Source organism: Musa acuminata, chromosome BXJ3-10 (assembly GCF_036884655.1).
Source record: "Musa acuminata AAA Group cultivar baxijiao chromosome BXJ3-10, Cavendish_Baxijiao_AAA, whole genome shotgun sequence".
In the NCBI taxonomy this organism is placed as follows: Eukaryota; Viridiplantae; Streptophyta; class Magnoliopsida; order Zingiberales; family Musaceae; genus Musa; species Musa acuminata.
In genome coordinates this window covers 25,956,752-25,984,743 of record NC_088358.1, presented here as the reverse complement: position 1 = coordinate 25,984,743, position 27,992 = coordinate 25,956,752, and the positions used below count along the sequence as shown (strand labels likewise).

Genomic DNA, 27,992 nt, shown 5'->3' with positions numbered 1-27,992 from the left:
TTCCGGGCTATCCGACGGCCCGGCGTGGCTCCTGGCCCTGTGCTTTCCAGGTGTTACATTATAATATAAACGCGTCACACAGCTGCAGCGTACGCTCGGCACATCAAACCCCCCGAGCGTAACGGCCGGCGACTCTCATATCAATATAAAACGGCATGGTATGCGCCGCAGCACAGCAAACGTCGCAGCTGCGGACACAGCCTGAGTCGGAAGGCCCACGTCACATAAGTTTCCAAAATGGAGGGGACTCCCCCCAGCAACACCAACACAAGCAACCACCACCGCCGCTGCCGGGACCGCCGCTCCCGTCCCCAGAACCTTAACCCCCATAAGCGCATCCGCGAAGAGGGCGAGAGCTCTGGTTCCGCCTGCAGCATCTCCCCTGCGGCCCCCCCCGTCCGCCAGCCCTCCGAGGACGACGGCGGCGGGGAGACTGAGGCAGAGGGCGCGGCCGACGGCTTCGTGATCCTCCTCGCCGAGCCCGTGCCGTCGAGGCGCGTGCGGGACGCGCACTGCCCGTCGCACGGATCTGTATCCCTAGTGGGAAGGCGGAGGAACATGGAGGACGCAGTGGTCGAGGTGACGGGGTTCGCGGCGGGCGGGTACGGATACTTCGCGGTGTACGATGGGCACGGAGGAGTAACAGTAGCGCAGGCGTGCCGAGACAGGCTGCACGTGGCGGTCGCAGAAGAGGTGGGGCGGCGGAGGGCAGCGGGGGAGGGGGAGGGGGTGGACATGTGGAGGCGGGCGTTGGTAGCGGGGTTCGCGCGGGTGGATGCGGAGGTGATGGGGGAGACAAGGCAGCTGCGACAGGGGATGGTGGGGTCGACAGCGGTGGTGGCGGTGGTGGCGGAGAAGTGGATAATAGTGGCCAACTGCGGTGACTCCAGGGCTGTGCTCTCACGTGGCGGAGTGGCCGTGCCCCTCTCCATCGATCACAAGGTCTACTTCTTCCTTCCTATTCCTTTCTTTCTCTAGGAGAGGAAAAAAGGAAACTTATTTTAGGCTTCCCTATTATTTTTATTCTCTTAAAATTGTGAGTATATGCTTTATTACATGTGATTCTGATATACTATATAACTTTAATATTGTGTAGTGTGTTCTTAGTCCTCTAATGCAGAATAGTAGGCAAACTTCTTCATGTGTTGTTTTATGCTTCTGCATGTTGATTCCCAAAATGCTCCTCATTTTCTCAAGTAGATCAGTCTGTTGGGTCTGACTCAAACCTGCAAACATATATTGTGGTAAGCTTCTTAAGTTTTATGTTGCTATAAAGAATTCTGAGGGTAAGTTATTGTTATTCTTAGGATAAGTTATTGTTATTCCTGAAATGCCCTTGCATGACATGATTCGATCAAGTGCTTGTTCCTATAGTCCTGTAAAGGGGTAGATTGTGGCTCTTAAGAATTGTTGGGATAGCAGACTGCAGATGCAAATTCATGGAAGAGAAAGGGGATGAGCAGCTAGGACTTAGAGATCCCACTCTATATAGCATAAAGTTATCATACTTGTAAGGAAAAAAAGGCTAATTCATTAATCAAACATATATGTTTTAGGACAAGGTCTATATATGTTTTAGTGCTCAGCATTTTGTCATGCAACCCTGACCAGTTGGCTGGTAGGTTACATCCTCCATAAGTGCCATTAACCTTATTTGTACATATAAAAAACTCAAAAGGAAAAGAGAAGATGATGCTAAAAGTATTACAAGTCTTCACATCACCATCCTTCTGTGATGTGAGCCGAGACTGGTAAGTTGACTTGTTTCATTTTGTAAGACGAAATGTCAATAAGAAAGAACTACAGGAAAAAGAAATATCAGTTTAAGTGTTTGCTTGCTATATAATCGAGTAATAAACAATCAAAACATGGCAGTCGATGATTAAATTCTCATAAAGTAAACAGGAAGTTCAACAAAGATCTAGTTAAAGCACTAGCGTGCAATCTAATTGACCATAAAACACCAAGAACATGGAAGCAGAGCTGTTAAATTCTAGAATTAAAGAGGAAATGGACAGAAAACGTATTAAAATGATTCACATGACGGCAGATAAACTCAACACTAAATTAAGAAAGTATGACAAAGAACTTCATTAAGTTTATTGCATGAACTCTAATTGATTGATGAATGTTTGAAACATGGCATTAGATAAAGTTATTTGTCGTGTATGACATTAAGATTGTTCTTCCATATTTGTTGTTAGGATCATTTGATAAATTTCAACACAAAAGATTCATTCAGGTTGAATCTGTGCATGTGATAGGTGAATAAAATGTATAATTTTCAGTGTATTGATCCTGGGATTGCCTTTGGCCATTCATGTTGTACTGTCATGGTTAATTTTGAGCTATGCAGCACATGGCATGTGCAGATGCTGTGTGCCTATGTATGCACAAAGTCTTTGATACTTCCCTAGTTTATACAGATAAGTGAAGTTGTCTTCGTTACATGCTTTGAAACATCTTGGTATAAAGTTGTGTTACTACAATTTTGGAAGTTTTTGGTCAATTATTCAAACTTAAGTCACCGGTTTGATGCCTATCACTGTCATTGCATTATATTTGTTCGTTTATTATCAGATATTATCAGATATATCCAGTGACTGTTTTTTAATTTCTTAGTCGACCAACTTGGATCATTTGTCTTTAGGCTATCATGTAACTTTTCTTCAATCACTCGACTATTCTCTTCAGTTATCTAGTTAGTCACTTCCACCGTTAATGGATCAGCTATGTTATCTCCGCTGCATGATCAGATTAGCTATAGTCTATTGAAAAAATAGTTGACCATAAGGAACTTAAGGATTGATTTTGTCACCTTATTCGTTGCTTAATATTTCCTAGGTATCATTTCGGATTGCCATCCCCAGTATAATTCACAATATGTGCCAGTACTGAGTTAGGCAACTTAAGTCCGAGAGACGGCTGTATAAGTTCCATAGTGATACAAGCCAAGAAACATTTATACACACTAATATGTATTATGTATATATGCACTTGTATGTGTCACCTGTAGATAGTAGTATGACCACTTGTCTTCTCAATTCACTCTGTATGATGGACAAATACTTTCATGATATTGATGCCTGGGGCTGTAGCCAATGCCTTGTTTCATGTGCTTGGTGGTGGGCAGCATGCTGTGGTGGTATACCACTAGAGATTATGTTAGTGGATAAGTATCTTGAAATTCAATGTATAAATTTATGCATATGATTGAAATGACTAGGTGGAGGAAATTCATGCAATTTTCTCGGTTAATCTTTTGTTTCCTTTAGCATATTTAACATCTACCAAGATGATGTATGCTGTTTTGCACTGTCATTAAGTTTTTTTTTTCATTTATTAACCTATAACTAGATAGTTGATGTTTGTTCTCAGCGCATATGCCCTTGAGTCAATACCAATGAATTTATCAGAAAAAAGAGAAAGTCAATACTAATGGTTAGCTTCTTCCTAAACAGCCTGACAGGCCAGATGAGCGAGGAAGAGTGGAAGCTCTAGGAGGGAGAATCCTTTGTTGGGACTGTCCTCGTGTCTTAGGAGTACTGGCCACTTCTAGGTCCTTTGGTACGTGCATATTTATGCTTAATAGATGACAAGGATAAATACATTCATCCAATCAGTTAATGTTGAAATACAAAATCTAATGTTCAACATGACGACAATTGACAAATGATCTCCAATTGATCGGGGTCATTCCTTCACAAAGAAGACACAGGGTAAAACTCTTCTTCTTTTGATATTGAGTGAGGAGAGTCTACAAAGCGAAACCGGGCACAAAAGATTCTAGAACTCAGAACTCTGAATCTCATGAGCAGGCAAGTTAAAAATACTCAAGATATTGTTTTTGTTATAGTCAACTTCAGTAAACCAAGCTGAGCCTATCATTTATCTTCTTCATCTTATAAGCTTGTAAAAATACAATTTTTTTGCCCTCATCTTATTTCTACACTTCCTCAACAAGGATTGGTTTATGCTTTTTGCTGCTTTTTTTTGTTTGTTTGATGCATTTAACTATTAAGGCAGAACTCAAAAAACTTAACTTATGTGATTTGGTTACTATATAGGCGAGAGTAGAGTGAAAAAGTTCTCAGTTGGTGTTGTGGGACTAAAAGGGAAATCGAGTTTTTTCTACTTTAGGTTTCAACATTAACAAGGTGCATCGTGATGATCGACCTAAATTTACTTGCATATCAAAACCTTAGAAAGTGCCAATTGAGTAGATTATGATAAAATGTCTCCTAAACAAAAGATGTGCTTCCTCTAACTATGAATAGCTATCCACTTGAAGCTTGAATGCTTCTTAACTCGGTTGCGAGCTTTCTGCTGCAACTCCAAGTCATCCTTAATCCTGCTTTATGTCTTGCATATCTTCATTTATTATCTTATGATTCATCAAGTCTGTATAGTTTTGTCTTCAGAGTCCTGTTTCTTCAATCCTGAACCTGTGCAGGAGACTACCTTCTCAAGCCATATGTCAGCTCGGACCCTGAATTTATGGTGACTGATCGATCGGAGGAAGATGAGTTCCTCGTTCTGGCAAGCGATGGATTATGGGATGTAATATCAAGTGAGATGGCATGCAGAGTGATAAGAAAATGCATGGCGAGTCCAACAGGCAACAATTATCCAAGTGGAATTGCTGGTTCTGCTGCCCGAGACGCAGCTGCTGTGTTGGCCAGGCTTGCAATTTCTCGAGGCAGCTTTGACAACGTTAGTGTGGTGGTGGTGGAGCTGAGGACTTCCAGGGTGGCTGTGGCCACTGAATAATTGCTCATTTGCATTTGTAGATTCCAAGGTGACCTTTATATTTACCCTTAAACTGGTTTCAGGTTACCTGAGAACGGGGGGGAATGGATTCATGTGAATGCTGTTCAAGTGTAGCAGTACAAAAGCTTCAGTGTGCAGTCTCGTTTAAATGTATATAGATACGTCAAGTCTTGTGCTTAAATATAAATGCCTCAACTTTATATGCGCTTATGTAAGTTTTCATGTTCCTTTGCGCCTTCATGAGATCTGATATGCTACAGGAAGCGTAGTAATGGAGATTGATGGGCAAGCTTCTTTCTAACTGCCTGTGTTCTTTAACTTGATAAACTTGTTGCTACTTTTTGGAACATCATCAATAGGATTTTTCTTTTTTTTTTCTTTTTTTTTTTGGACTCATCAGCAACATATTTGAAGGGATGAATTTAAGGTCAACTTTCTAAAAATTATAGATAATTTTTTTATAATTAGTTATCTTTAGTATTTTCATATTTATATTTTTAAAAATTATATTAAGATTTCTATACTTATCAAAGTGAATCGTGTTACTCTAATAATTTTTCCTAAGAAATTATATTTTTAATCCTATATAGTTATCTTAATATTTTACTTATGTAAATATAAGAATCATAATATAATTTTTGAAAGAGTAAAAATTAAAATATTAAAAATAATTAATTATAAAAATATATAATTAATCCTATTTTAGATGGGTCCCAAGGTCGAACTTTCGGTCCGGGAACTCGTTGGACCCAACCCGACGATGAAACTGTCACTGACGCATATGTTTATTTTGACCAGCTTTGTTATTTTTTCGTTTTTGTTTTTCTTTGAATATCTCAGATTGAAATCCACAGCCACCACTCCGTGACTGTGCGCACCCAATTCCAAATCTACTCATCTTTAAGCTAAGCAGCTAACCATGTCCTGCTGCTCGTGTTCCGTCCCGATCGCCCCTCCCACTCCCACGACGCTACCCCCTCTCCGCCGCCGTTGCCGCGCGGCCGCCCTCACCCTCCCCACCACCGCCCGAGCACACCGCACCGCGGCCGCCCGCGCGGCCCTTTCCGACCCCTTCGTCCTTGAGATCGCCGAAAAGTTCGAGGACTCCCTCTCCTCCTCTGATGCCGCCGCCTCTCCTCTCCCTCTTCAGAAGCTGCGCGATTCCGCCTCTCAGTCCCTCCTATCCAAGCGCTGGCCCTCCACCAAAGACGAGCCCTTCCGCTTCACCAACCTCTCCTTCCTCAGGAGCTCCCTTCTCCTCCCCGCCCCCTCCCCGACCTTTCCCCTCGATCCTGCCCTCGATTCCCCCTCCCCTCACGTCCTCGCCATCGTCGATGGCCACGTCGCCCCCTCCCTCTCCCGCCTTTCCGCCCTCCCCTCCGGCGTCTTCGCTGGCAGCGTCTCCGCCCTCCCGCCCGGCCCCACCCTCGATCGGGTGCTCACCGCCCTTGCCCAAGGGTTCGGAGATGGGGACCTGTTCTGGGATTTGAACGGGGTTGGCGCCCCCGATATGGCGGTGATCTTTGTGCCTGCCGGGGTTCGGGTCGTCGATGAGCCGGTTCACGTGCAAATATGCTATTCCGAGGGGGGCGAGGTCGGGTCGGAGCGGCTTCCCGTTTCGAGCCCGAGGGTCTTGGTTGTGGTTGAGAAGGGAGCAGAGGTCTCATTCGTGGAGGAGCACATGGGGATCGGGGGTAGTGAGGAGAGGTGCTACTGGGCCAACTCCGTGATGGAGATTCTGATCGGCGAGGGCGGAAAAGTGGTGCACTCCTATGTGCAGAGGCAATCGGTGAATGCTGCCCACATCAAGTGGACATTTGCTCGGCAGGTGAGTTCATTATAGGGCTTGCAACAGCTTTGTCTTCGATGTTTGTAAATTAACAAGTAATTGTTGTTTTAATCCATTTTCTAATGATCCTGTCGAAGAGAATTCTGAAATGCAGATTAGAGATGATCAGGGTGATTAATGGAATGTTATTTTCATAATTGGACTGTAATCATGTAGGTGTACATATAAGTGTAGATTACTTGTTATTCACTCTGAGCTAACCCTTTTCTTAGGTGTATCAAAAATTTTAATCTTGCACTTTCTATTAACCCCTAGGAGCATAGCTTGATCTTTCACATTGTTAAGGGAAAGTAATACTAGAAAGTAAGAGAAAGAAGCAACACAATTGTATTCTTTATATATATCTTAATATATATATATATTCTGCAGAGAAGGTAGACAGGCAACATGATATATCTACATTATTCACACTGTAAACAATTTTTTGTGGAATAAACATATCCATCCTTTGTTGCTAGCCACATTGTGTATCACACCAGTTGCTAGTTAGCTCAGGAACAGGCCATTAAAGGTAGTCCTTGTTTTGATGTTTTGTAAAGTCATTCATGGATTTGTGTTGCACTTTATCACTGATCTATGTTGAAAATATCATATGAAACATTTCATTCTTCTCACCGTCCACAAAGGGAGTTTCCTTCATATGAGAAGTAGATCTAGTGGCAATTTGTGCTTATGCTTGAATGTGAATGGGACTCTAATCATTATCTGACTCTTCTAGTGCCTAGTAGTGACAAAACATACATATTACAGATTCGTTTGCTTCATTGATTCTCCTTAGATAATATTGTTAGAAGTGATGTTTAAATGACTTTTGATAACCAAAAAAAAAAAAGATTAAAACGTTTGCTCACATTTTCTATCCATCCATGCTTTTGAAAGTTCTTTTTACAAGAGATAAGGTGTGTTCAAGATTCATGCTAAGTTGCATATGCGATTTGACACATTATATTTGGCAGTGTTCGTCTAAAAATTCAGAATTATTGTGTTAAACTAAGTTGTGCTTTTTATGATTGATTCTTCTAAATGTTTTGTATTGCCGTCCTGGATAAGATTAGTGGAACATAAATTTTAGGACTTCAAATTCAGTATGGTTCTAAAGTATTCATAATTGTTGGATAGTTTGCAAATACTTGGTATGAACTGCATCAAAAGGTAGGGCTCGTCTGATGCCAGATTTGTAGGTATAAAATGTTCTTTTCTGATTCATAATTTTGGTCACAATAGAAAAAAAAAAATGGAGGTGGATTTTATCAATCGAGAAACAGGGACCATTAATTTTCTGAATTTTGGATGATTCAAGGTTCTCCAGTTTTGCTAGTATCATTTTTTTATATTTCAAGAACTGGTTTTGTGGTCACCTGCTTGCTAAAAGCCCAGTCATGCAGCCCCTAAAGGATCATAAATATTGTGTGTTGTTATTTTCAGGAGACATCCAGTGTTTATGAGCTCATCGAGGTCAGTAATGGTGGAAGATTGAGCAGACACAATCTCCATATTCAGCAGTTAGGCCCTGATACTGTCACCGAGCTATCAGCATTTCATGTATGTCAAAATAACCAGACACAAGATTTGCACAGCACGTTGATCTTGGATCACCCTAGAGGGTATTCTCGTCAGCTTCACAAGTGCATTGTATCCCATTCCTCAGGACACGCTGTATTTGATGGAAACATCAGGGTCAACAGGTACTTTATTCCTCTTTTGCCAAGAAATTAGATTAGTGCAGAAACTTCGTAAAGCATGTTTTGTGGTTCCATTATATGATCTGATCAGGTTCGGGGTTTCACAGATTCGCACAGCAGACTGATGCTGGGCAGCTGACGAGAACACTTCTGTTGGCACCTCGTGCTACAGCCAATGTAAAACCTAACTTGCAAATCATTGCTGATGATGTCAAATGCTCCCATGGGGCTGCCATCAGTGACCTTGAAGAAGACCAGCTCTTCTACTTCCAGGCCAGAGGCATCGACTTAAAGACAGCAAGAGAAGCACTTGTCTTCTCCTTTGGATCAGAAGTGATATCGCGCATTCCATTTGAACCCATAAGGAAGAGCGTAACTAGTCAATTGAAGCATTTGCTAGCAACTCAATGATCAAATGGCTCGATGGGCTGATCCTGCCCTGCCGCTTGAAATCCAGTTATTTTCAGCATTGGTGCATGACGGAGCCAATGGTGTGATCAGTTTGGTTGATATGGCGGAGCTGTTGTCATATTCGAAAATATTTTTCTTTTTCGTTTTCCTGCTTTTGTAATTTTCCAAGTTACAACAGAGAAAGGAAATCGAGTGTCATGCTAGACGAATGCAAAGCGGAACATTAGTTACTACTGTTCTCGGTACATGTTATTCCCCTAAAGTGTTGTATTAATTTGACTTCGTTATCCTCGGCACTATGGTGCATGTTACAATCTGCAAAGTATTTTTAACAAATTGGTGAAATATTGTTGATTATGTAGAGATTCAAAATGTGTATCATCAGCCAAGCTGGCCATCATTGTTATGTGTGTCAGGACAATCTTGTCGTGATGAACACTTTAAACATTTCCGAACCTCTGGATACTGTTGGAAAATGCTATCATGATTAGTGCATTATTGCATGAGTAACGACTGATGTTTGAATCGTCTAAGCGTCTCGTATGATATTTAATGTTATACAAAAAGATTTTGTTATTATTTAAAAAAAATACTGCAATCACAGTAAACATGATTTAGAAATATCAATTTATGTGTGTAGCAAAAAAACACATACATGCAGTGAGATGACGACTGGATTAAAAATAATAATAAATTATTCATGCAAAATATATGGAGACCTGACAGCTTGGAAATTTTAATTGTAATCTTCTACCCAACAATTATATGTTCTACGCCATCTGTAACTACATGACAAGGTCAATATTTTGGATCAATTAAAATTCAACTCGGGATTAATCGAAATGATATATCCAATATCAGTTTTGCACATGTCATGAGACACTCATCGTTAAGAGTAATATCCGATTCTCAAGACCCGATCATCTTAGGAAGGTGGCTCAAGTCGTTTCGACTACATCATATGGTTCTACAATCAATTCTGACAATAGTAGTGTTATCGTTTGAGATGTATATTGGAAATGGATCCAATTGAACCAAATGGAGCCAAATTTCGAGATCCATAGTCGAAAAATCAAATTGAATTCGGGTCAGTGATTGACCACATTGGTCGAATCCATTACAGTGCTGGGTTGACACAAGGATCATCACTACAGCTTGCCTCGGTGACGCGATCGTCATGTCATGCTCATCTCAGCAGGAACGAGCATCAGGAGTCAACAGTGCGTCCCAACCTCCGAAAACGACTGTCCCCGAAGCCCGTGGCCATGTCAAGACACTTAGAAACAGCTATCGACGTCGCCCCTTTCGTACTCATTAAGATGCGTGATTGAGTGAATGACCTGGAAACAGTGGTGACCATCTGGTCATCAGCTCGCGAGGAGGGATGAGGAAGACGAACGAGTCCGGAACAGCGTGAACAAATCCCGCCGAATCAATGCCATCTTGGTGCTTATGCAAGTGGTCTCTCCCTCATAGGGACATCCGTCCATCTTAGGGTTGGAAATCTTGAATCTAATAACCTATGTAACATTCAATGCCGACTGATTCACACCTGCTGCGTTCGGAAGAGTCCACATGCCGGAACGTGTCTTCCTTTTCCTCTCGTGCCTTGTCGGCCTTCTTCTTGTTTTCTTGCTAATAAAAATCGTAAGCTTGTTCTCCCTCCCACCTTTTGTTTTCAGTTTGGTTTCTCTCACATCCCTCTTGTCTTTTATAATCACTCATCTGCAGCCACCCGTCTGCGATAAAAATGGAGAGACGGCCTTTCTTTTTGCTCTGAAGTGATCACCTGATAGAAGTGGAGAGTGATTCCTCCCTTGTTTTGTTGCGTGATGTATGTAGCACGATATATATTTCTTGGATCATGACAAATACGACTGGTCCTTCGCAGAAACCGAGAGTAGTAGATGCCCTGTGGAAGTAGGAGCCGTGGAAGACTCGAGTCAGACAACGCGCTGAATGGTGGAAGCTACTCGGTCATCCCCTCAGCTGGGCAAAAGGGTAAAGCGTCGAATGAGTGCCGGCAACGAGCCAATGAGGACCAAAATGATCTAAGTAAAGCGAAGAACACAGCCGGGCAGAGAAAAGTCTCCACTGACAGATGCGAGTGTTGGGTGCTCGGCACATTCGCCAGCAGCAGTGGCACTTAGGTCTGCACAAAACCAGTCAAATTATATAAACTCCAAGAGACTTTTAACACAGGACGGCATGTGTTAGATTCTATCTGATTAGATTAGAAAATATTATAAAATTGATTAGATTTTAATTATAATTATTGATTAATAAAAATATATATACTTTTTTTAGAAGACGATCTTAATGATAGAAAATCTCCTAATTATTCATCCTAGACTATTTCTTTTTATCTATAAATAAATAATATTATATTATATTATATTATACACATGGAGAGATTATAGATTTCATAACTTAAAATGATAGGAATTTCGAATTTGACGTTGGTTTTCTTTTTTTTCGAACGTTTGTAGATCAAATAAAAATTTTAAATAATATTAAATATATATATATATATAATTTAATTTATTATTATTTAATTTTAACTGTTAATATTAAAATTTCGGTATAAAAATATAATTATAATTTTTGTGCGTACAATCCAGCGGAGTGGTGAGGCTGCGCCAAAAGAAAGCCGGAGGTGAAGCAACGACAGCTACTTAACCCTGCCTTTCACCGCTTCCTGCGTATCCACCACCGCATACTACGACGTCGTTGTCGACAGAAGGGGAATCCATTGTTTAATCTGTTGTGCTTGAAGTCACCAAATGCATGTTTCCATTGGACCCCCCATGTGCTGCTTAGCTTTGGCTTGTTAAATCCCTTGGATCACTCCTCCTTTTACTAGTGGGAGAAGGTTCCTGCCACCGCTGATTGCTGATATCTACTCCTTTCTCTCTGGTTCCACTTGGTGCCTGCAGGGATCCATGGGCAACTGCATGGAGAGAAGCGCTCCGAGGAAACGGGGAGAAGAGATGGAGCCAGAGAAAGGAGATGGAGGTATTGCTGACCAGGCAGGAGGCTGCAAGGTGAAGATCTTGCTGACAAGAAAGGAGCTGGAATGGTTGGTGCTTCGCTTGAGGGAGAAGAGGGAGCAGAGGCTGGAAGATGTGTTGGTGGAGATGGGTAGAGAGATGGAGAAAGAGAGAGGAAAAGCCACAGGGTGGAAGCCCACTTTGGAGAGCATAGTGGAGATCCCGGAGACTCTCGATGAGGTTGTATGAGTTTTTCTTCTCCGGCACCACCTGATCCAAGACATCCTTTTTGTCTCTGTGTTTATGGCTCAGAGAGCCAAATACCATTAGAGATTTCTCTGTGCCTCCATCAATGGAGTGGGAGAGATTAATCTTTCTCTTGTCAGGGTGCATTATATGGAGTGCTTGTAAATACTTGTGATGTCCGAATGATGAGTTACTGATCTAGAGTGGAGAGTCTTGGTTTATGTGATACTCGTTTGTGATCATTCCAAGATTCAGAGTGGTAGGTTCCATCTTCCTCTTCCTCATCAGCAATTACAACTGGTTTTGCCACTGTTTCCATGTGCAGTTCACTGAAACATTTGCTGTCAAAGTATGGTTTCATAACATTTATGTCAACGACTGTGTGTGTGTGAGAGAGAGAGAGAGAGGAAGGCAGATCTGGAAATCACATCGATGCTTTGTTATTGAATACATATACAAAACAGAACTTATCAGCTATTACTGTCCTTTTAGGCAATTTAAATGGTGTTTTATGTCATCCGCCCCGCTAAAGATGTAACCTACTGCAAGTTCATCGTGCATCTTAGTGTTGTTCTACACTCAATTGCTTGGCGTGTGTAATACAGACTGCTTCAAGTAAATTATACATTAAAACGTTCTGCCCACATTCGTGAAGCTTAGACACAGCCAATCTACCCAGTGAGAAGGTTGGAGTCCAAAGTCCGTGGGAGCTGCAAACTGGAGTGATCATCTTACCAGTGTAATCCTTTGGAGGAGGAACTCAGACTTGCAGCATATCGGGTTCCAGGATTCCTTCAAGAATCATCAAACGGATCGAAGATTATCTAATATATCCCATTGACCTATATATCGTCAGCCCGCAGATGTAGTCTGCTATATGTAAAGGCCAGAAGATGGAGTATCTGTTTACCGGGGTTTGTTGAGACATGCAGAGTTGCCGGCGTGTGATCGATCACCAACCACAAATCCTGTGTTGTTGGGTAGGTGGTCTCGTTTAAGTTATGCAACCAGGGCTTCAACCATGCAATTCACCAACAACACTACGTCCTTGCTTTCCATTTCCGAGCTAATTGAACTCTCATTTGTTGTAGAAGAAGCTGAGACTCGTGTTAGCTTTTACCTTCAGACGTTACCGACAACAAATATTCGAAGAATAACTAGCAAATTAAAGGCAAGTGAGACATCTTCAAGAATCACCCATACAAAATGGTGAAACTACAAGTCTTTTTACGACATAGGTGGAAACAAACTGTAGGAAACCGCCATTTCCTAATACAGTATTTAGTAGAGAAGCATCAAGAGACCGCTACGTCCTATTTAAATGTCCCTCTTTCTCCTCACATTTTGGCTTTCATGGGCAGAAGACATCATAATCTTCTCGACGATTCCTAGTCAGGGATACTATCTGGCATATTGGTCTGCACATAGCATCTCGATCCAATTCAACTTTGCAGCCTCCATCTTTCAAGCTTCCTCACAGTCTTCGCGGACAACTTGCCTTGGACTCTGACGCACATGGCTAGCAGCCGTTCTGCTTCCTTGTAACCACCGCGTTACTCTGACGATTCTCTTATTCTGATGACCTTTCTTCATCATATGCTTTCAAGAGCTTTCTGTGCCTACGAAGCTGGGAAAGCAGAGGATCGAGAACATGTAGTTTCTTCTTGGTAAAGTTGACTCCGAAAACCAAGGTGGTCAAGCAAGATTATGAAGAAAAAGTGATGATATGTAACTGTAATTCTTTCATAAATAAAGAAAAAAAATATCTTATAGAAGTATGATCCTATCTCAAATAATAATAAAAATATACTATTAACACAAGATCAAATTAAACAAAAGAAAAAATTAAGATGAAAGTAAAAAATAATAATAATCAAGACAAAAGTTTAAAAAAGTTATATTGAATTCCTTAAAAATAAATATAAACATATATATATATATATATTATAGATGTAATCTATTTATAGATATAGAATAATAATTTAAATCAAGAGGCTGTTTTTTTTTCTAAAATTTTATATAATTAATTTATTTAAAAGATAAAAGATAAAAAATTTATTTTTTTAAATAACAATTTAAGAACTTGTGATTCATTAACAGTGTCATGTTGATTCATGACGTCTGTGGGCATGACTCGGGGATCATTGGATCATGTGGGTTGTTGGTCATAGAAAACCATAAAATACAGACGAATTATTGGACCCCGTGATCTCTACTTGCCTGGTTTTTGGATTTACAGCTAAGTTCTGGAACTGACTAATTTATTTATTTGATAAACATGTGCTGAGATCCAAGGCATCCGAGACGTCCATGGAAGGTGATTCCGTTCTTGTCGACAATCTAAGAGATAAGGGAAACAAACTAACTTGTGATGGGTTTGTCGTGTTCTTGATTTAAACTTTTCCTACTTATTCAAGGAAGATCATCATTTTTTTTCTTTTTCTTTTGTGGATTGTAGACATCAACTGCTTCCCATGAACACGGCCCGAAAGAGCGGTTGTATTATGGGTTGATGATCCCAATTCTGTGTCCACACGGCCCGAAAGAGCTTTTGGTGGGCATGACGGGTCTAATGAAATGGACTAATAGCCCATATAATACAAAAAACACATATGCCAGTTACTGTTTCCCTGAGATTTGAGTCATGCCATATATGCCATATCTGAGAATGTTTACGTCGATTCCAAAACATACAATCAATCTCAAACCACTACATGTACGTGGTCGCTAAAATCTACAATAGTATGCACATAAAAAACAGAATGCTCACAGTATTTAGAAAAATAAAGAAAAAAAAAGACTATACAATGTAAATGCTAGTAGAAGAGTTAGTCTGTGAAGCGAGATCTTATCTTGTGGAAAATTACTCTTTGTTCTACAAAGTGGTAATAGTCCTAAACGAGCTGCTGCGAGATTCTAATAGAAACTACCTTCCGGTCCGCCCCTGTGCTCCGCATCGCCTGGAACCGCACTTGAAGCCCTGCATGGTTGGTTGTATCCCATAGTAATAAATTTAAAGACTGGATTCTTATCACTCTTATTACGAGTGCAATCTCACCCTCGTTCGGCTGTAGATTGGTATTGACGGCGACGGCGTGGAGCGACAGCCTCGCCTTAGGCTGCCAGTCATCCTGCTGCCCAATCCACGCCTTTGCATCCAGGACCCCTTCCACCACCAGCACCGCCGCCGCCGTGTCAATCTAAAACTAGGAGGAAAAGCAATGCGACTGAAGCTACACGGGCGTTACCGGCAGTGGAAGGATCAGGCAGGTGCTTGGAGTCGAAGATGGCCCCAGCGGCAGCGATGGACTGCTTCGCGATCCGGTGGGACCCGATGTCTTCGTACTCCCAGCTCCCGTCCTTGAAACCCTCCTCCAAGAACAGCTCCACGTGTCTCGCATCCAGCACCTGCATCGTCCCTGAGTAGACACCCGTAACTACATCTTAAGCCGTCTATTCCAAGAACGACAAGTTTAGTTCTCAGCGTCGTCCGGTTATACCTTCACATGTGTTGAGGTTGCACACTGGGCATCGAACCAGTTGCAGATCTGAAACGTCCATTAATCAATCACGTTAGGATGTAGAAAAGAGAACAAATCGAGATTCGAACGGTCGGGATCAGCGGTAGCCAACTGGATTACCGGCGATCCAGATTCCAGTCCGGGCGCCAGCTAACAGGCACGTGCCGGTGGTCTGAATCGTCTTCGCGGGGTCGTCCTCCGGTCGCGGCAGCATTTTGGGCAGCGTCAGGTTTTCCGTCAGCAACACGACGGGCGAATCAAGTAAGAACGCACCTATCCGAATCCAGTCTAACGGCCAGGCAACGGCATTAGCATCACCAAGAACAAATATAACAATTGAACAGGTGCTTCTTACCAATGTGCTTTTCCTGCTGCCGATAGTTATAAGAGTGGCTGCCATCTGGAGGGAGAAAGGGGCAAGTGTCAGTTAGGCGGGGGAATGGGGAATAAGTAATAGCCGGGAGTGGGGATGGATGGTATGTGTACCAAAGGCTGAGCCGTAGATATCCTTCCAGGGAAAGGAAACTTCTCCAGAAGGGGGGACATGGAGGTCGCGGAGGCAGGCATGCATCCAGACGCTCTCCTCTGCGATCAGATGGTTGAACCAGCGGTTGGCCAGGCTCAGACGCATCAGATCGCTGCCGTCCAAGTATTTGGCTATCTCCGTCCACAAGTCCACGTCGTACCTTTAATTTAATTTGTATTTATTTTTCAATTTCAAAAATAAAAGGGCAATTTCCTTTCGTCACTAACTCAAGGCCAGACAAAATGAGTTAGCTCTTAAATTAAACCATAAATTAGGACGTTAATTGATGATATTACCCTCATCGTGGCGACCTGGTAAACTGTATTAAACAAAAGCAGGGAGAACCGAGTCGGTGATGTACGTGTATGTATGTATATCGATCTCGGACTCGATAAATCGCACGGTTATGATCGAATGGGTAAATGAATCGAAAGCGATGATTCATCTTTTGGCAGAATTTTAAAGCTCATCCACTGGTAACCAGATTGGAGGTTTGATAAGTAGAATCAGGAATTTAAGCAGAGTCCTTAGGAGTTGATAATTCTTTGAGATCGGCAATATGATCTGAAAAGAGAGAAAGATCAAACCCCAAAAGTTCCAACCTAAGAGCATCCTGAAGCGGTAAATTCTGGCAGAACAGATGTCAATAGGTCTCAGTGAGCTCTTGGAAACGATTAGAATTCCATATCTGAAGGAAGGTATGATCAAATTTCATAATGAAAACTCTTCGGATCCAAAGAGATTAACTGAATTAACAACGAAAAGAAGAGGATAATCTGATCTAAGCGTCATCGTGAAATATAACAGAGAGAGAGAGAGCACCAGTTGAAGCTAGAATGGCGAGAGAGGAAGGTGGAGCGAGGCGAGTTACAAGAAGAGATGCTTCTTTGTCGCTTCCTTGATCGCTGGATCAGTCCGCCTCCGCTTGCTCTCGTCCCCCTCCTTGACAGCTGCAACGCTTGTCCTCCTCGTTCTTCTCGGCCCTCTCCTTTCCTCAACTCCTCTCCCTCCTCGGAACCCATTGAAGTTCGAAGCGAGCAACGAAATCACCACAGACCGATCTCTCTCTCTCTCTCTCTCCCTGCATTTATAGGCGCGCGAATGAGCTCCCGTTGCAAGTCATTTCAAATATTCGAATAGACCTTTTTGTGGGTCCCACTCCCAGAGGTAACCAACGACTGCGAGCCAGGTGACCGAATGGGTACCCGAGAAACAGGTAGAAAAATATTGCCCTGATTCTGTTTGAGATGGGTTTCTACATTAACTAATCCTACTTGCGTGTCGCCCTCCGACTAATGACTCATTGGGACCCGCACAGTGTACATCTCTATAGAGCGAATCGAAGAACGCATTGCTTAATAAGACTGAAGCTTAGTAGCATGTGGCAAATATATATCCATGGTGGCTCGAGAAGCTCTGCTGGAAGAAATTGGTGCTTCGTCAGCATACAAAACTCTACTTTCGGACAAACGATTTAGAAATAAGAAAAATCAGTATATGATAAGTAATTTAATCCAAACGAAAATTTAGTTGATCTCCAGAAATAATAGCTTGAGGTATAATAAGGTTCGTCATGTTTTCGCTGACAAACCCTACGTCTGAATCAACTAGATAATTGCACCATTTAAACCAAAGAGAAACTTAAAATGATCATCGTCCAAACAGCACTGAATCTATATACATTTACAACCACAAACCTGTAATCGTAGGTAGATATCCATTCGAAACAAATGGGGCTCGGTAGTAACCCTAATTAGAAAACCTCAGGAGGTCAGCCTCACTACCAAGGAAGAGCAAAGGGTTCCTCCGGATTGATGATCCCATGTCCATGAGTTGCGAAGGTGGGTTGCATTTGCTGTGAAAAAGCTGGTCCAGATTTTTGTGAGATGCTAGAAGCTTGTCTAAAATGGACCAATCCCCAGTAAACCTCTCCTGTGGGAGAATACCACCTCCACTTGATGTCAGTTTCATGAGGTTCTGAGAACACTCGAGGTCGAGCGAGTTGATGGGGAGTGGAGGCACGAAAGGTGGAATGGTGGGTTCAGAGCTCAAAAGCTGAGGCAGGTGGAAGGAGCGATTAAATGAGAGATCACATGGGTTTTGGAAGTGCAGCTTCTGATCCACTGGAACAGACCTACGTGCCTTCAACGAATTGAACTGGTCTTCGTCGAGGATTGCTTCCGGTGGAAGTCCACTTTGATGATTCTTCTTCTTGAACACCCTGCAGACAACCCATCCGTCTTCCTACATAACCAAAAGAAGGTTTCTCTTAGAATGGCTTAAAATGTCGATTGTTACATACTTTTGTCAAACTGCATAAAAAGAAAGAAGAACAAGAATGAACTTTTCCACCCAAAGGGTACCAACAACAGAAGAGAGTGTAGTTTGCTGTGTTCACGATACCTGAATGTCTGAGCTTTCGTCGTCAAGGCGATACTCATGCATGATCCATTCAGTCTTCTGGCCATGAGGCGCTCTGCCGGTGTAGAAGACTAGGGTTTTCCTCATGCCAATCCTCTTTGAGTTGCTAAGGTGGATAGTCTTGTCCCTCCCTGTGGCCTTCCAGAAGCCAGCAGTAGTTGCTCGGTTGGTCCGAGTTCCGGTGGGATACTTCTTGTCCTTGTGGCTGAAGAAGTACCACTCGTTTTGAGGCCCAGATCCAATTCTGCACTTCTCTGCAAGAATTCGGACTCCAAGTTAGATTCATTCATATCATGATCGTGATCACACATATGACCTGCCTGCGATAGATTCATAATCTATAAGCGGAAAACCTTTGAGATCCCATGGCTCCAGTTTGTTGACGTCGACGTCTCTTATAATATCAAGATCAATGGCTTCATAGGCTACTTTCTTCCTCAGGTAATAATAGAGTAGCTCTTCATCTGTTGGGTGAAACCGGAAACCGGGGGGCACCGATAGCTGCCCGTTGCTCGGCATCATACTCGTTTGCGTTTGCTCTGAGAAAGAGACGATGGGAGAGCAAAGGAAAATGAGGAAACCAATCAAGATTTGAAGAGGAAACAGAAAAGGAAGTGTGTGTTAACTTGTGTCATGGCTCATGTCTAAAAACCAGCACTAAAAGCAATTTGAGCTTCCATAAGTTACCACATGAAGAACACTGAAACACACCTTGACGGAACTTGGGTTTCCTGAACTCCTTCGAACAGCAACAGCAAAGGACGACAAGGTGAGGCAAGAGGCAAGGGCAGCTCTTGGCTTGTTCCAGAAGGAGATGGGCTTTAAGGGAGAGAAGGCAAGCGAGAGAAAAGCTCACAGCCAGCCATGAAAGTGGTACATAATATATTTATATGTCTAGGTTTAGTGTCATAGGCGTGGTTTTTGGATGATTCTTAAAGAGGCCGATGAGAAGAAGGGGAGCTGTCCGTTGAACAGGAGACCTCCCCAAAAATCGCCTCATAAGAAGCATGGAAGTGTTCGCAGCTTGTCAATCGTGCAGTGGCCTTTTCAGACTGTGACAGCGGGTCAGAGGGAATGAAAAGAATCACAACTCTCATTCCATATTCTGCTTCCATTCCTGCGTCCTCCTTCTATTCCCCCACCAATCAAACCTATTTTATTCTCCCCCCTCCCACAGCTCTGACGTTTCTCCCTTATTTTAGTTCTCTTCTGCCCAGAGATGATTCACGTAAATTCTCAAAAGTGCCCCTTTACCAGCGCAGGGTTCACTCATAACGGGACACTATGATGACTAGTTTGCCCTCTCCTCGGTGGTCGCCTTTTGCTGCGGTGCACGTGAGGTGGACGTGGGTGACCAAAAGGGCAGGATCGTCCAAGCGGGTGTGGCTCCAGAGGGGTTGGCACATGCGAGGATCCCGCAACCGCACGCCACCGCGGCCCTGCGTTCGAGGCGGCCTCGAATCCAACCAAAACGAAAGAATTGTTATGCTATCAACATAATAAGAAGCGAGCGATCGTTGTGGCACGTGGGCCTCTGATTGCTGACAGGGGGATTCTTACGCCATCTCCTCTCTCCTCTCCGTCCCACGCCCGGTCAAACACGGAGGCGATTAGATTACAATAACAATATCTGTTATCAATTATTATTATTATTATGGATAGAGGAGGAAGAGACTAACCTTTGCAATTAGCAGTGTGGTTGTCGGTCCCCTTTCTTGCTCAAGCGAACAGGAGCTGTGAGCCACCCATGAGCCATGTCTATCGTTTTGTGGTAGATGACTTGCTCTCTTGCTGCCATGGACAATGATTTGCATGTGAGTAATGGGAATGCACATGACAGACATCAACAAAAATTTTACTGTTTTTTCCTCTTCAAGAATGTTTTCCTTTGTAGTGTTGGATTATCCTGATTAATGATGATAAATTGAGGTGTAATATGGTTCCTCTTTGGACTAAATTAACCGCTTCGACATTTTATATCGGATGCGATCTTTGTAAGCTCACAACTTAATGGTTTTGAGGATATCACATTCTATCGGTTCTTCCCTCGTTATTTCACCTGACGTTTATGATTTGTAGATGAGCATTTATGCACTGAGACAAATGAGAATCCAGATCCAATCTCAATACATATATAATATCATTTCTAACTATATAGTCGGTGCATCACTGTCATAATGTGGTTATATATTGTGGTCAATGGCTAAAAAGGCTTGTGTCTACATTATGTGTATTGGAGCACGGAAATAGGAGGAGGGGGCCTTTAATGTTTCAACCTCGAAGGGTGAGAGGGGAGAGGGGAAGTAAGAGAAGTTGAGAGGTTACATACAAGTCTCTGACCTCCCTTCTTCTTCGCCTACATTTCTGTGCTCTGTCTCCCCTCTCATCCCTTGGAAAGGGAGGCGGTGACTTCCTTCTTCCTACCACTTTCCTTGATTTCTTTCCATGCCTTGTCCCATATGGGAGCACGCTGTTCTGTGCATGCAGTGTGCCACTGGCTACACTCGAGTCTGATAGATTGGTATCTTCACAACATAGTTTAAGAAGCAGACAAAGGATGATCTTTACTGCTTCTGCAACACCATCTCCACGTTATTGCTTGTCCTCAATTTTGTATTAGGCAGTAAATCAAATATCAAGATTATTGTCCAAATATGTATAATCGAATTATGTATCTGTCTTAATGTTTGAAGCATCTAGTAATGAGCTAGTTTGTATGGCCACTCTTTCGTCATATCGTGTGATCACGTCGAGGTATCATAACTCTAGTATTTGAGGTTATCACTTGGTGAGAGAACGAACGGGTGTGATGGCCTCACCAGAAAACTTAAGCTGAGGTCAATTCATGCGGAATTCAGTCCTCTTGACGCATTTTAGGTTCTGCACTTAGATAATCCCAAGCACAACCAGTGTAGTTATTTCATCTTTCACTCTCTTTCTTTTGGCGTTGAACGACACCCATCAGTTGCATCGGACGAATTCTCATATATAATTATAAAGAAAAATAGCGTCCTATCTAAAGCATTGAAATCGTCATCAATGATTGACAAAGAAGATATAATCTGCCTACAAGTCAACCGAGTTTTATCAAAAAAAAGAAAATTTCAATCGAATTCCATCACCAATAAATAACCTTCTGTCGTTTTGGATCTTAAAAATAACATTCAACGAATTCGATCACCAATTTGCATGGAGACTTTGATTTGGAGACGGCTGAATTGAGTAGCAGGACACCTCGTCGAGGAAATTGAGCCACCGGAAAGATCTCTGTGGAATTGCACTTGTAGGCTCGATCCTGTGGTTGAGGCCAACCAGCTCCAGACACAGCAACTCTCTTGCGTCGAAGCTCCGCCATCTCACGTTCGTGCGAGGGTCGTCGTGTTGGCCCTTCGGTAGGAATTGGACCTTCAAACGAGATGGCTTGGTGAGCAAGAAGCCCAACGGAAGCGTGTTTCGTGAAGACGCCTGGAGAGGTTGTCTCTACATCTACAGACGTCCAATGATCACACTGGGGACGTGACGTTCAGAAGATCAAGGTAGAGTCAAGCACTACGTGGCAACAAGTGAGAAGCCCGCATATGGAATGTGCGTGTTGCTCACACGTACGTACGAAATGAATCGCATTTGTACTTTTCATGTCGGTTGACTATAAGATGACTATTCTCAGTCGCCGTGGGCCTTCTTCTCTTTGTTCCGACTGGTCTACAAGCCCTGCCTCGGCCTATCACGCGACCACCACCGTGTATAAATACGTTCGTGTAGAATTACACCAGAAATAACGTTACAGCAGAGCTCCACACGATCTACAGAGCTCTCCTACCGTTCCCATGTCTTACAGCCAGGGGGAGAGAGTCCCGACGAAGGTGCGAGTCATCGTCACCAAGTTCGTGCAAGTCGATGCCGGGCAATTCAAGTCCGTGGTGCAATGCCTCACCGGCAAGGATTCCGTCGTCGCTGAGGCGCCGGAGAGCTGGAACGGTCGTAGCGAGAAGAGCCATGTGGTCGATCGAAGCTGCCGCAGAGGAGGCGGAAAGCGGGTGACACTGGGGGATCATGAGGTGCAAAGGGAGGATGAGGGAGGAGTTGAGTTGCTGCCTACTATAGACGAGTTATTTGAGTTGTTGGGAGATTAAGTTTTTTTTATCTTGCAGGAGCAAAAACAAAATTATCTTGCAGGAGCAAAAACAAAATTATCTTTTACTAGAGGTGTTAATATTTTATGAATTAATATATGAATAATATTTATTATTCTTTTCACCCGAATGTACTAACCAATACAGATGTCTCAACAAAGATATTTCTATCATATCAAGGAAGGAGAAAAACAAAATTATCTTTTATGGAGGTGTTAATATTTTATGAATCAATATATGAGTAATATTTATTATTCTTTACATCTGAATGTACTAATCAATACAGATGTCTCAACAAATAAAGATAGTTCTATTATGAAGGAAGGAGAAAAACTCGCCCTTGACAATGACATTAGAGAAAACTTCACATTTTTATTGTTGAATTAAACCTTATTATGCCAATAAAGATTACTCTTGTGATGATATCTTTAAAAGATACATGGTAGCAATAGAAAAGTATTTATTTGTTTAGAAGATACAAGATCCACCAAAACCTTTACATGTTCTTCTCTATTCTACTCTCTCTTCATCCAACAGACCATGAAGATTAGACTAAGCTGACGCTTTAATCTTTATGTTTTTGACATCCTGCCCATCCGTAGCACAGAACAAAGTAAATGGATAAAGCTTCCTTTCCACACTCGTGCATGTTGACCATTTCAAAATACATTCACAGGCCTAACTTGGACAATGGGAAAAGCACCGGATCTTCCATGCAAAAGAGTACACGATCCTCCATGCAACCCTTCGACAAGACAGTGCAACTCTCAAGTCAACTTTTTCTTTTCCTTTGGCCCTTGCTGATGCAAATTCCATAAAGGGGGAGTAACAAAGCAGGCTGTGTTCCAGTCTCCACGTAACAAAACCATTATCCATGACGCAGTCTGATGCATGCTTTTGCCCTTCTCCGAGTCACCCGCAACAGTGCTCATCGGACATGAAACATGTGATTGCTTGCTGGGTTGTCTGAGGTCCATGGATGGTCATCCTTATCTTTCCCAACCCACCAAACCAAAGTTCTTCTTCTTCTCTTGCATGCCAAATCATCCGCTTTAGACATTTTGTCAGTGAAAAGAAGGTATATGTCTGCGGGATCCAATCTGTCAAACATGAAGCGATAACAGAGTTCGGTTCATCAGCTGGAAGACCTTTTATAGTTGCAGTCAGTTCTGAGGTAGTGCATAGCTGCAGCTAAATGTTAATAAGATGTTGATGGTATAGAGCCACAAAACCCATGTTTCATGCAACTTTCGGCTGCTCAGCAGTTAAGTTGCCACTAAGCCTCACTGGATTATGACTCGATCTTAGTTTATTTTCAGCATATCGTCTGGGCCATTCTACCCACATCAATATGTTGGTCCTTGCAAAGCAGCACTACAATTCGACCAATGATTGTAATCTTGTAAGATCATCGATTCACCAACCCTCTGTCGCCTATGACCTGAATCTTGCCGTGAGGATACGCAAAGGGTGTGTAGATGATAAGTAAATCGAGTCAAACAGGAGAGGCAGCCTTTTCATATCAGTGACAGATCGTATGATTCGGACTCGATCTTATTAAATCCATGTCTTGATGCCTTTTCCCCTTTTTCTTGTCGTGTTTCAGTCGCAAAAAGATGGCGCAGCCTATTCATCATAATCTGATCCATATGTATCATCTTTCACCAAAGGTTATAGCATGGACTATTTCACGAAAACTGATTGATCTCAGTGGACACAGTCATCGATTATGAAGAGTGCTCCTTTTTTTGTCTGACCAAAAGTAAGTTCAAGCGTGTTGAGACAACTTTGGGTCTCTTCGATCACCTAATACTGCATTAAAATCTTAGTGTCAGTCAACGACCAAATCTTGAGATAACTTCATCAATGTGGAAGGCTCCTTTGCCCATTTTGAGCTGCTCTGTTCTGCTCAAACACCATCGAGATGAAGAACGGAGAAGCTTCCTGTCTTTGGTTGCATGCAGTTAGTGGATCATTAGGGCTCAAAAATTGATGGAAGAGGAATCAGCATCGTGCTGTCTCCTTCTTCCCCTTTGGACCTTCTCCTCCTCGTTTTTGCGGTCTAAAGTAAGCAGCTGTGTGGCCTACCCGCCACCCGGGTCGAAGTAGAGCGCAGTGTAGCCACGTGTGATGCACTACAAACTTATAAATCCCCTCTTCGAAGGCAACATTGGCAAAATAGAAGAAAACTTCCTTCTAACTTTCACGCAAGCAAGCAAAGAGGGAAGTGCCAAAGGTGATCGCCTTCCTTTCCTCTCTCTCGGTGTACAAGAGTTCATTTGATAGTCATCGAATCGAGAATGACTCCCGTCTTCGTTCTATTCGTCCTTCTCTGCTCAGGTGCACTATTCTTATCCATGTCAATGAACTTGTAGTTGAGGTCTGATAGAACTTAGCATGACTCCTTTTCGTTTTCTTGGGACAGAATTTGGCTTCCTTCGTCTTGGCTTCGCATTAGGCATCAACTATGGCCAAGTAGCCAACGATCTTCCCACTCCAGATCAGGTTCTCAGCATCTTGACATCCCTCAAGATCACGAACACAAGGATCTACGACACCAACCCCAAAGTCCTGGCAGCGTTCGCGAACACTGGCATCGAACTCATCGTCACGGTTCCCAATGAATCCGTCGGCCTGCTCACCGACCCTCGACAAGCTCTGCAATGGGTGGCGACTAACGTGAAACCTTACTTCCCTGCCACAAAGATCACCGGCATCGCGGTGGGGAACGAAGTGTTCACGAGCGACGACCCGACGTTGATGTCGAACCTCGTCCCGGCCATGGTCAGCATCCACGCCGCGCTCGTCCAACTCGGCCTCGACTCGTACATCCACACCTCGAGCGCCAATTCCCTGGCCGTGCTCGAGAACTCATACCCCCCTTCCTTCGGGTCATTCCGGCCGGACCTCGCGAACCTGATGGCGCCATTCCTCCAGTTCTTGGCCGCAACCAAGTCCCCGTTTTGGATCAACGCTTACCCTTACTTCGCCTACAAGGACGACCCCGAGAGGGTTCCCTTGGACTACGTCCTGTTCAACCCCAATTCGGGGATGAAGGACCCTTCCACAAGTCTGCACTACGACAACATGCTATACGCCCAAGTCGACGCCGTGATCTTCGCCATGGGTCGGTTCGGGTACGGCGGCGTGGAGGTGAGGGTGTCGGAGACCGGCTGGCCATCGAAAGGCGACCCCGACGAGATCGGTGCGAGTGCAGAAAATGCGAGGGTCTACAACAGGAACCTGTTGCTGAGGCAGATGGGGAACGAGGGGACTCCACTGGTGCCTCACCGGCGACTGGAGGTGTACTTGTTCGCACTGTTTAACGAGGATATGAAGCCCGGGCCAACGTCGGAGAGGAACTACGGTCTGTTCCGGCCGGACGGCACCGTGGCCTACAACATGGGGTTGACTGCACTGCCTGTTTCTTCTTCTTCTTCTTCTTCTGCTGCTGCTGCTTCCGTTTTTCTCACATCCTCTGCCACAAGGGTAAGCTGCAACTCTGTTCTGATTTGTCTTATGCTCCATCATTATCCGAACATATAAGAAATACCACAATTGATCTTTGTTTCTTTCTCATTTAGAAATTAATATTAGTGAGGTTCGTTGATGCAAAGCAAGAGAATGAAACAATTAGGAACATACAAAACTCATGAGAATTACAAAAGGTAGACATGCACAAACAAGCTTCCATTACATGCTAAAGGAAGAAGAAGATGGAAGAAAAGAGGGTTGCCACTATTATTGGTCAAATGCATCTTTATATTTACAATAACATGATTTCGGTACATCTGATGCAGGAAAGTAAGGAGACGGGCAGCTTCTGGCAATGGGGGACTTTGGTATTCTCTCTGACCATCCAAGCTTTGATGAGAAAAGCAGTCTAACAAAGGCGGATTGGCTTTGGTTCTCTTTTACAAGGACTCGAGAAATTTTGCAGGATCCATTGTCGTGCTTGCTCTCTGAAAGACTCACGAAATTTCCGAGCCCAAAGGAGATGTACCAAACCAAGGCAAAGACCACCGCTGTACCATATCCTACCTTTCCGAGAGCACTAAAGTTCCTTTGGAGGATTCTTCTTTGCATGGCCAGTGACTCAAGAAGAAAGTCCTTGGATTCTCGAGGATACAGGGAATGGGACGAGCTCTCAGACGACAGCCAAGATGGGACTTCCGTTTCCCACTTTGCAGCCTTTGGCTTCCGCTTAAAGCTGGTCTTGAGATAAGCTAAATTATAGTTGACGGCAACTCGATTCGGTGAACTAAACTAAGTGTAAGAAAGATTGGATACGGTGGGTCTCGTCCGAGTGCACTTTATTCTCTGACCGAAATGTCGGCAGCGGATCCGAAGCCATGTGATGTGAGCTCGCCTTTGTGTTTGTGGGCGGTGGGATTCATCTCTCTCAAAAATACGGATTTAAGCTTTCTATCTCAGAAATTTTTTGATACAAATTAATCGTGCTATGATGGGATGTGCCAATTTTAGTGATGAACTTATTTATTACAAATTTTATTGATAATATAAGTTGAAATTATGATACCAAAATTGTGTAGGGGAAGAAGAAATCTAATTTCAAAATAAAAAGGTATTAGTGAGAACAAATCATCATTATTCAATTGGATCTAATAAAATAATCAAGATCAATAACCAAAGTTTCAATTTCAAACCGGATCAAGTGATGATTACCAATAGAGTAATCTTTAAGAGGATGGAACTATTTGCAACTACAACCAAATTCTTCGTAGATCCGATCAACTGTGATTTTTTAAATTTAATTTTTAATTATTATATTAAAGAGCGTACATGAGATATTATTATTTATTTTAAAAAATTTAATTTAATTAATTTTTAATTTAATATTTTTTTTAAAAAAAAATAATGTATAGTTTACTATTTGACTATTTATGAATCGAATCGATATGAAATCAAAATCGAATGAGGTGAATAATTTGATCGTTTCGAATTGAACCGGAATCGATGCGTATTGATATGAGTTTGAGTCTTAATAGAATAATTTTTTTTTTCAATTGAAATTAGTAGGTCAAATCAAAATCGAAATTAAACTGAGTTTCAAACCTGATTCTAAATTTGATGAAACCAAAATAATTTTGGAGCGAATTTTGGAACGATAACCCAATGAGGTCACCGCTCATTAGAACCTCAAATCATCCTAATTCTCATGTTTCTCGATCACCTTTGAGTCGATTAACTTAATACAATAGTTTTACTCTTATCTTTCCAAGAGAAAACAACAACAACAACAACAATAACGATAAGAGGACGGACAGGAATTCACATCACACGAACGAGGGCTGATGAATTCTTTTGGTCCACCTAACCATCACGCTCAAATTGTTAAGTAATTTTGGTTATCATGCTGGTCGAATTAGGTATGTTCTTGGATTATTATTCTTGTTGTGGCCGAATTAGGTATATTGTTGCT

General features: G+C 42.7%; 6 protein-coding genes across 6 annotated transcripts; 4 read left to right on the top strand and 2 right to left on the bottom strand.

Moving 5' to 3' along the window:
* Positions 1-17: 17 nt before the first annotated feature.
* Positions 18-4,972, top strand: LOC104000982 (protein phosphatase 2C 51-like). The gene is made up of 3 exons (XM_009423149.3): positions 18-942; positions 3,462-3,567; positions 4,454-4,972. Exons 1-3 carry the CDS (start codon positions 238-240, stop codon positions 4,768-4,770), a joined length of 1,128 nt encoding a protein of 375 aa, XP_009421424.2. The 5' UTR covers positions 18-237; the 3' UTR covers positions 4,771-4,972.
* Positions 4,973-5,625: 653 nt separating this feature from the next.
* LOC104000837 (protein ABCI7, chloroplastic) lies at positions 5,626-9,069 on the top strand. The gene is made up of 3 exons (XM_009422975.3): positions 5,626-6,598; positions 8,045-8,304; positions 8,409-9,069. Exons 1-3 carry the CDS (start codon positions 5,690-5,692, stop codon positions 8,710-8,712), a joined length of 1,473 nt encoding a protein of 490 aa, XP_009421250.2. The 5' UTR covers positions 5,626-5,689; the 3' UTR covers positions 8,713-9,069.
* A 5,645-nt stretch (positions 9,070-14,714) lies between these two features.
* Positions 14,715-17,155, bottom strand: LOC104000839 (probable F-box protein At3g61730). Its single transcript, XM_009422977.3, has 8 exons — positions 16,818-17,155; positions 15,956-16,155; positions 15,825-15,869; positions 15,590-15,757; positions 15,449-15,496; positions 15,197-15,367; positions 15,007-15,114; positions 14,715-14,928 (listed from the first exon to the last, which is right to left on the bottom strand). The coding sequence occupies exons 1-8, from the start codon at positions 17,015-17,017 to the stop codon at positions 14,843-14,845; spliced, it is 1,026 nt and encodes a 341-aa protein (XP_009421252.2). The 5' UTR covers positions 17,018-17,155; the 3' UTR covers positions 14,715-14,842.
* Positions 17,156-17,579: 424 nt separating this feature from the next.
* On the bottom strand, positions 17,580-19,320 carry LOC135651486 (protein SOMBRERO-like). The gene is made up of 4 exons (XM_065171557.1): positions 19,128-19,320; positions 18,770-18,955; positions 18,399-18,670; positions 17,580-18,239 (listed from the first exon to the last, which is right to left on the bottom strand). The coding sequence occupies exons 2-4, from the start codon at positions 18,936-18,938 to the stop codon at positions 17,745-17,747; spliced, it is 936 nt and encodes a 311-aa protein (XP_065027629.1). The 5' UTR covers positions 18,939-18,955; positions 19,128-19,320; the 3' UTR covers positions 17,580-17,744.
* A 2,923-nt stretch (positions 19,321-22,243) lies between these two features.
* LOC135651417 (VQ motif-containing protein 1-like) lies at positions 22,244-22,549 on the top strand. Its single transcript, XM_065171484.1, has one exon. It carries the CDS (start codon positions 22,244-22,246, stop codon positions 22,547-22,549), a length of 306 nt encoding a protein of 101 aa, XP_065027556.1.
* Positions 22,550-24,739: 2,190 nt separating this feature from the next.
* Positions 24,740-27,034, top strand: LOC135651214 (glucan endo-1,3-beta-glucosidase 14-like). Its single transcript, XM_065171129.1, has 4 exons — positions 24,740-24,889; positions 24,975-26,038; positions 26,350-26,391; positions 26,490-27,034. Exons 1-4 carry the CDS (start codon positions 24,850-24,852, stop codon positions 26,772-26,774), a joined length of 1,431 nt encoding a protein of 476 aa, XP_065027201.1. The 5' UTR covers positions 24,740-24,849; the 3' UTR covers positions 26,775-27,034.
* The last annotated feature ends 958 nt before the right edge of the window (positions 27,035-27,992 follow it).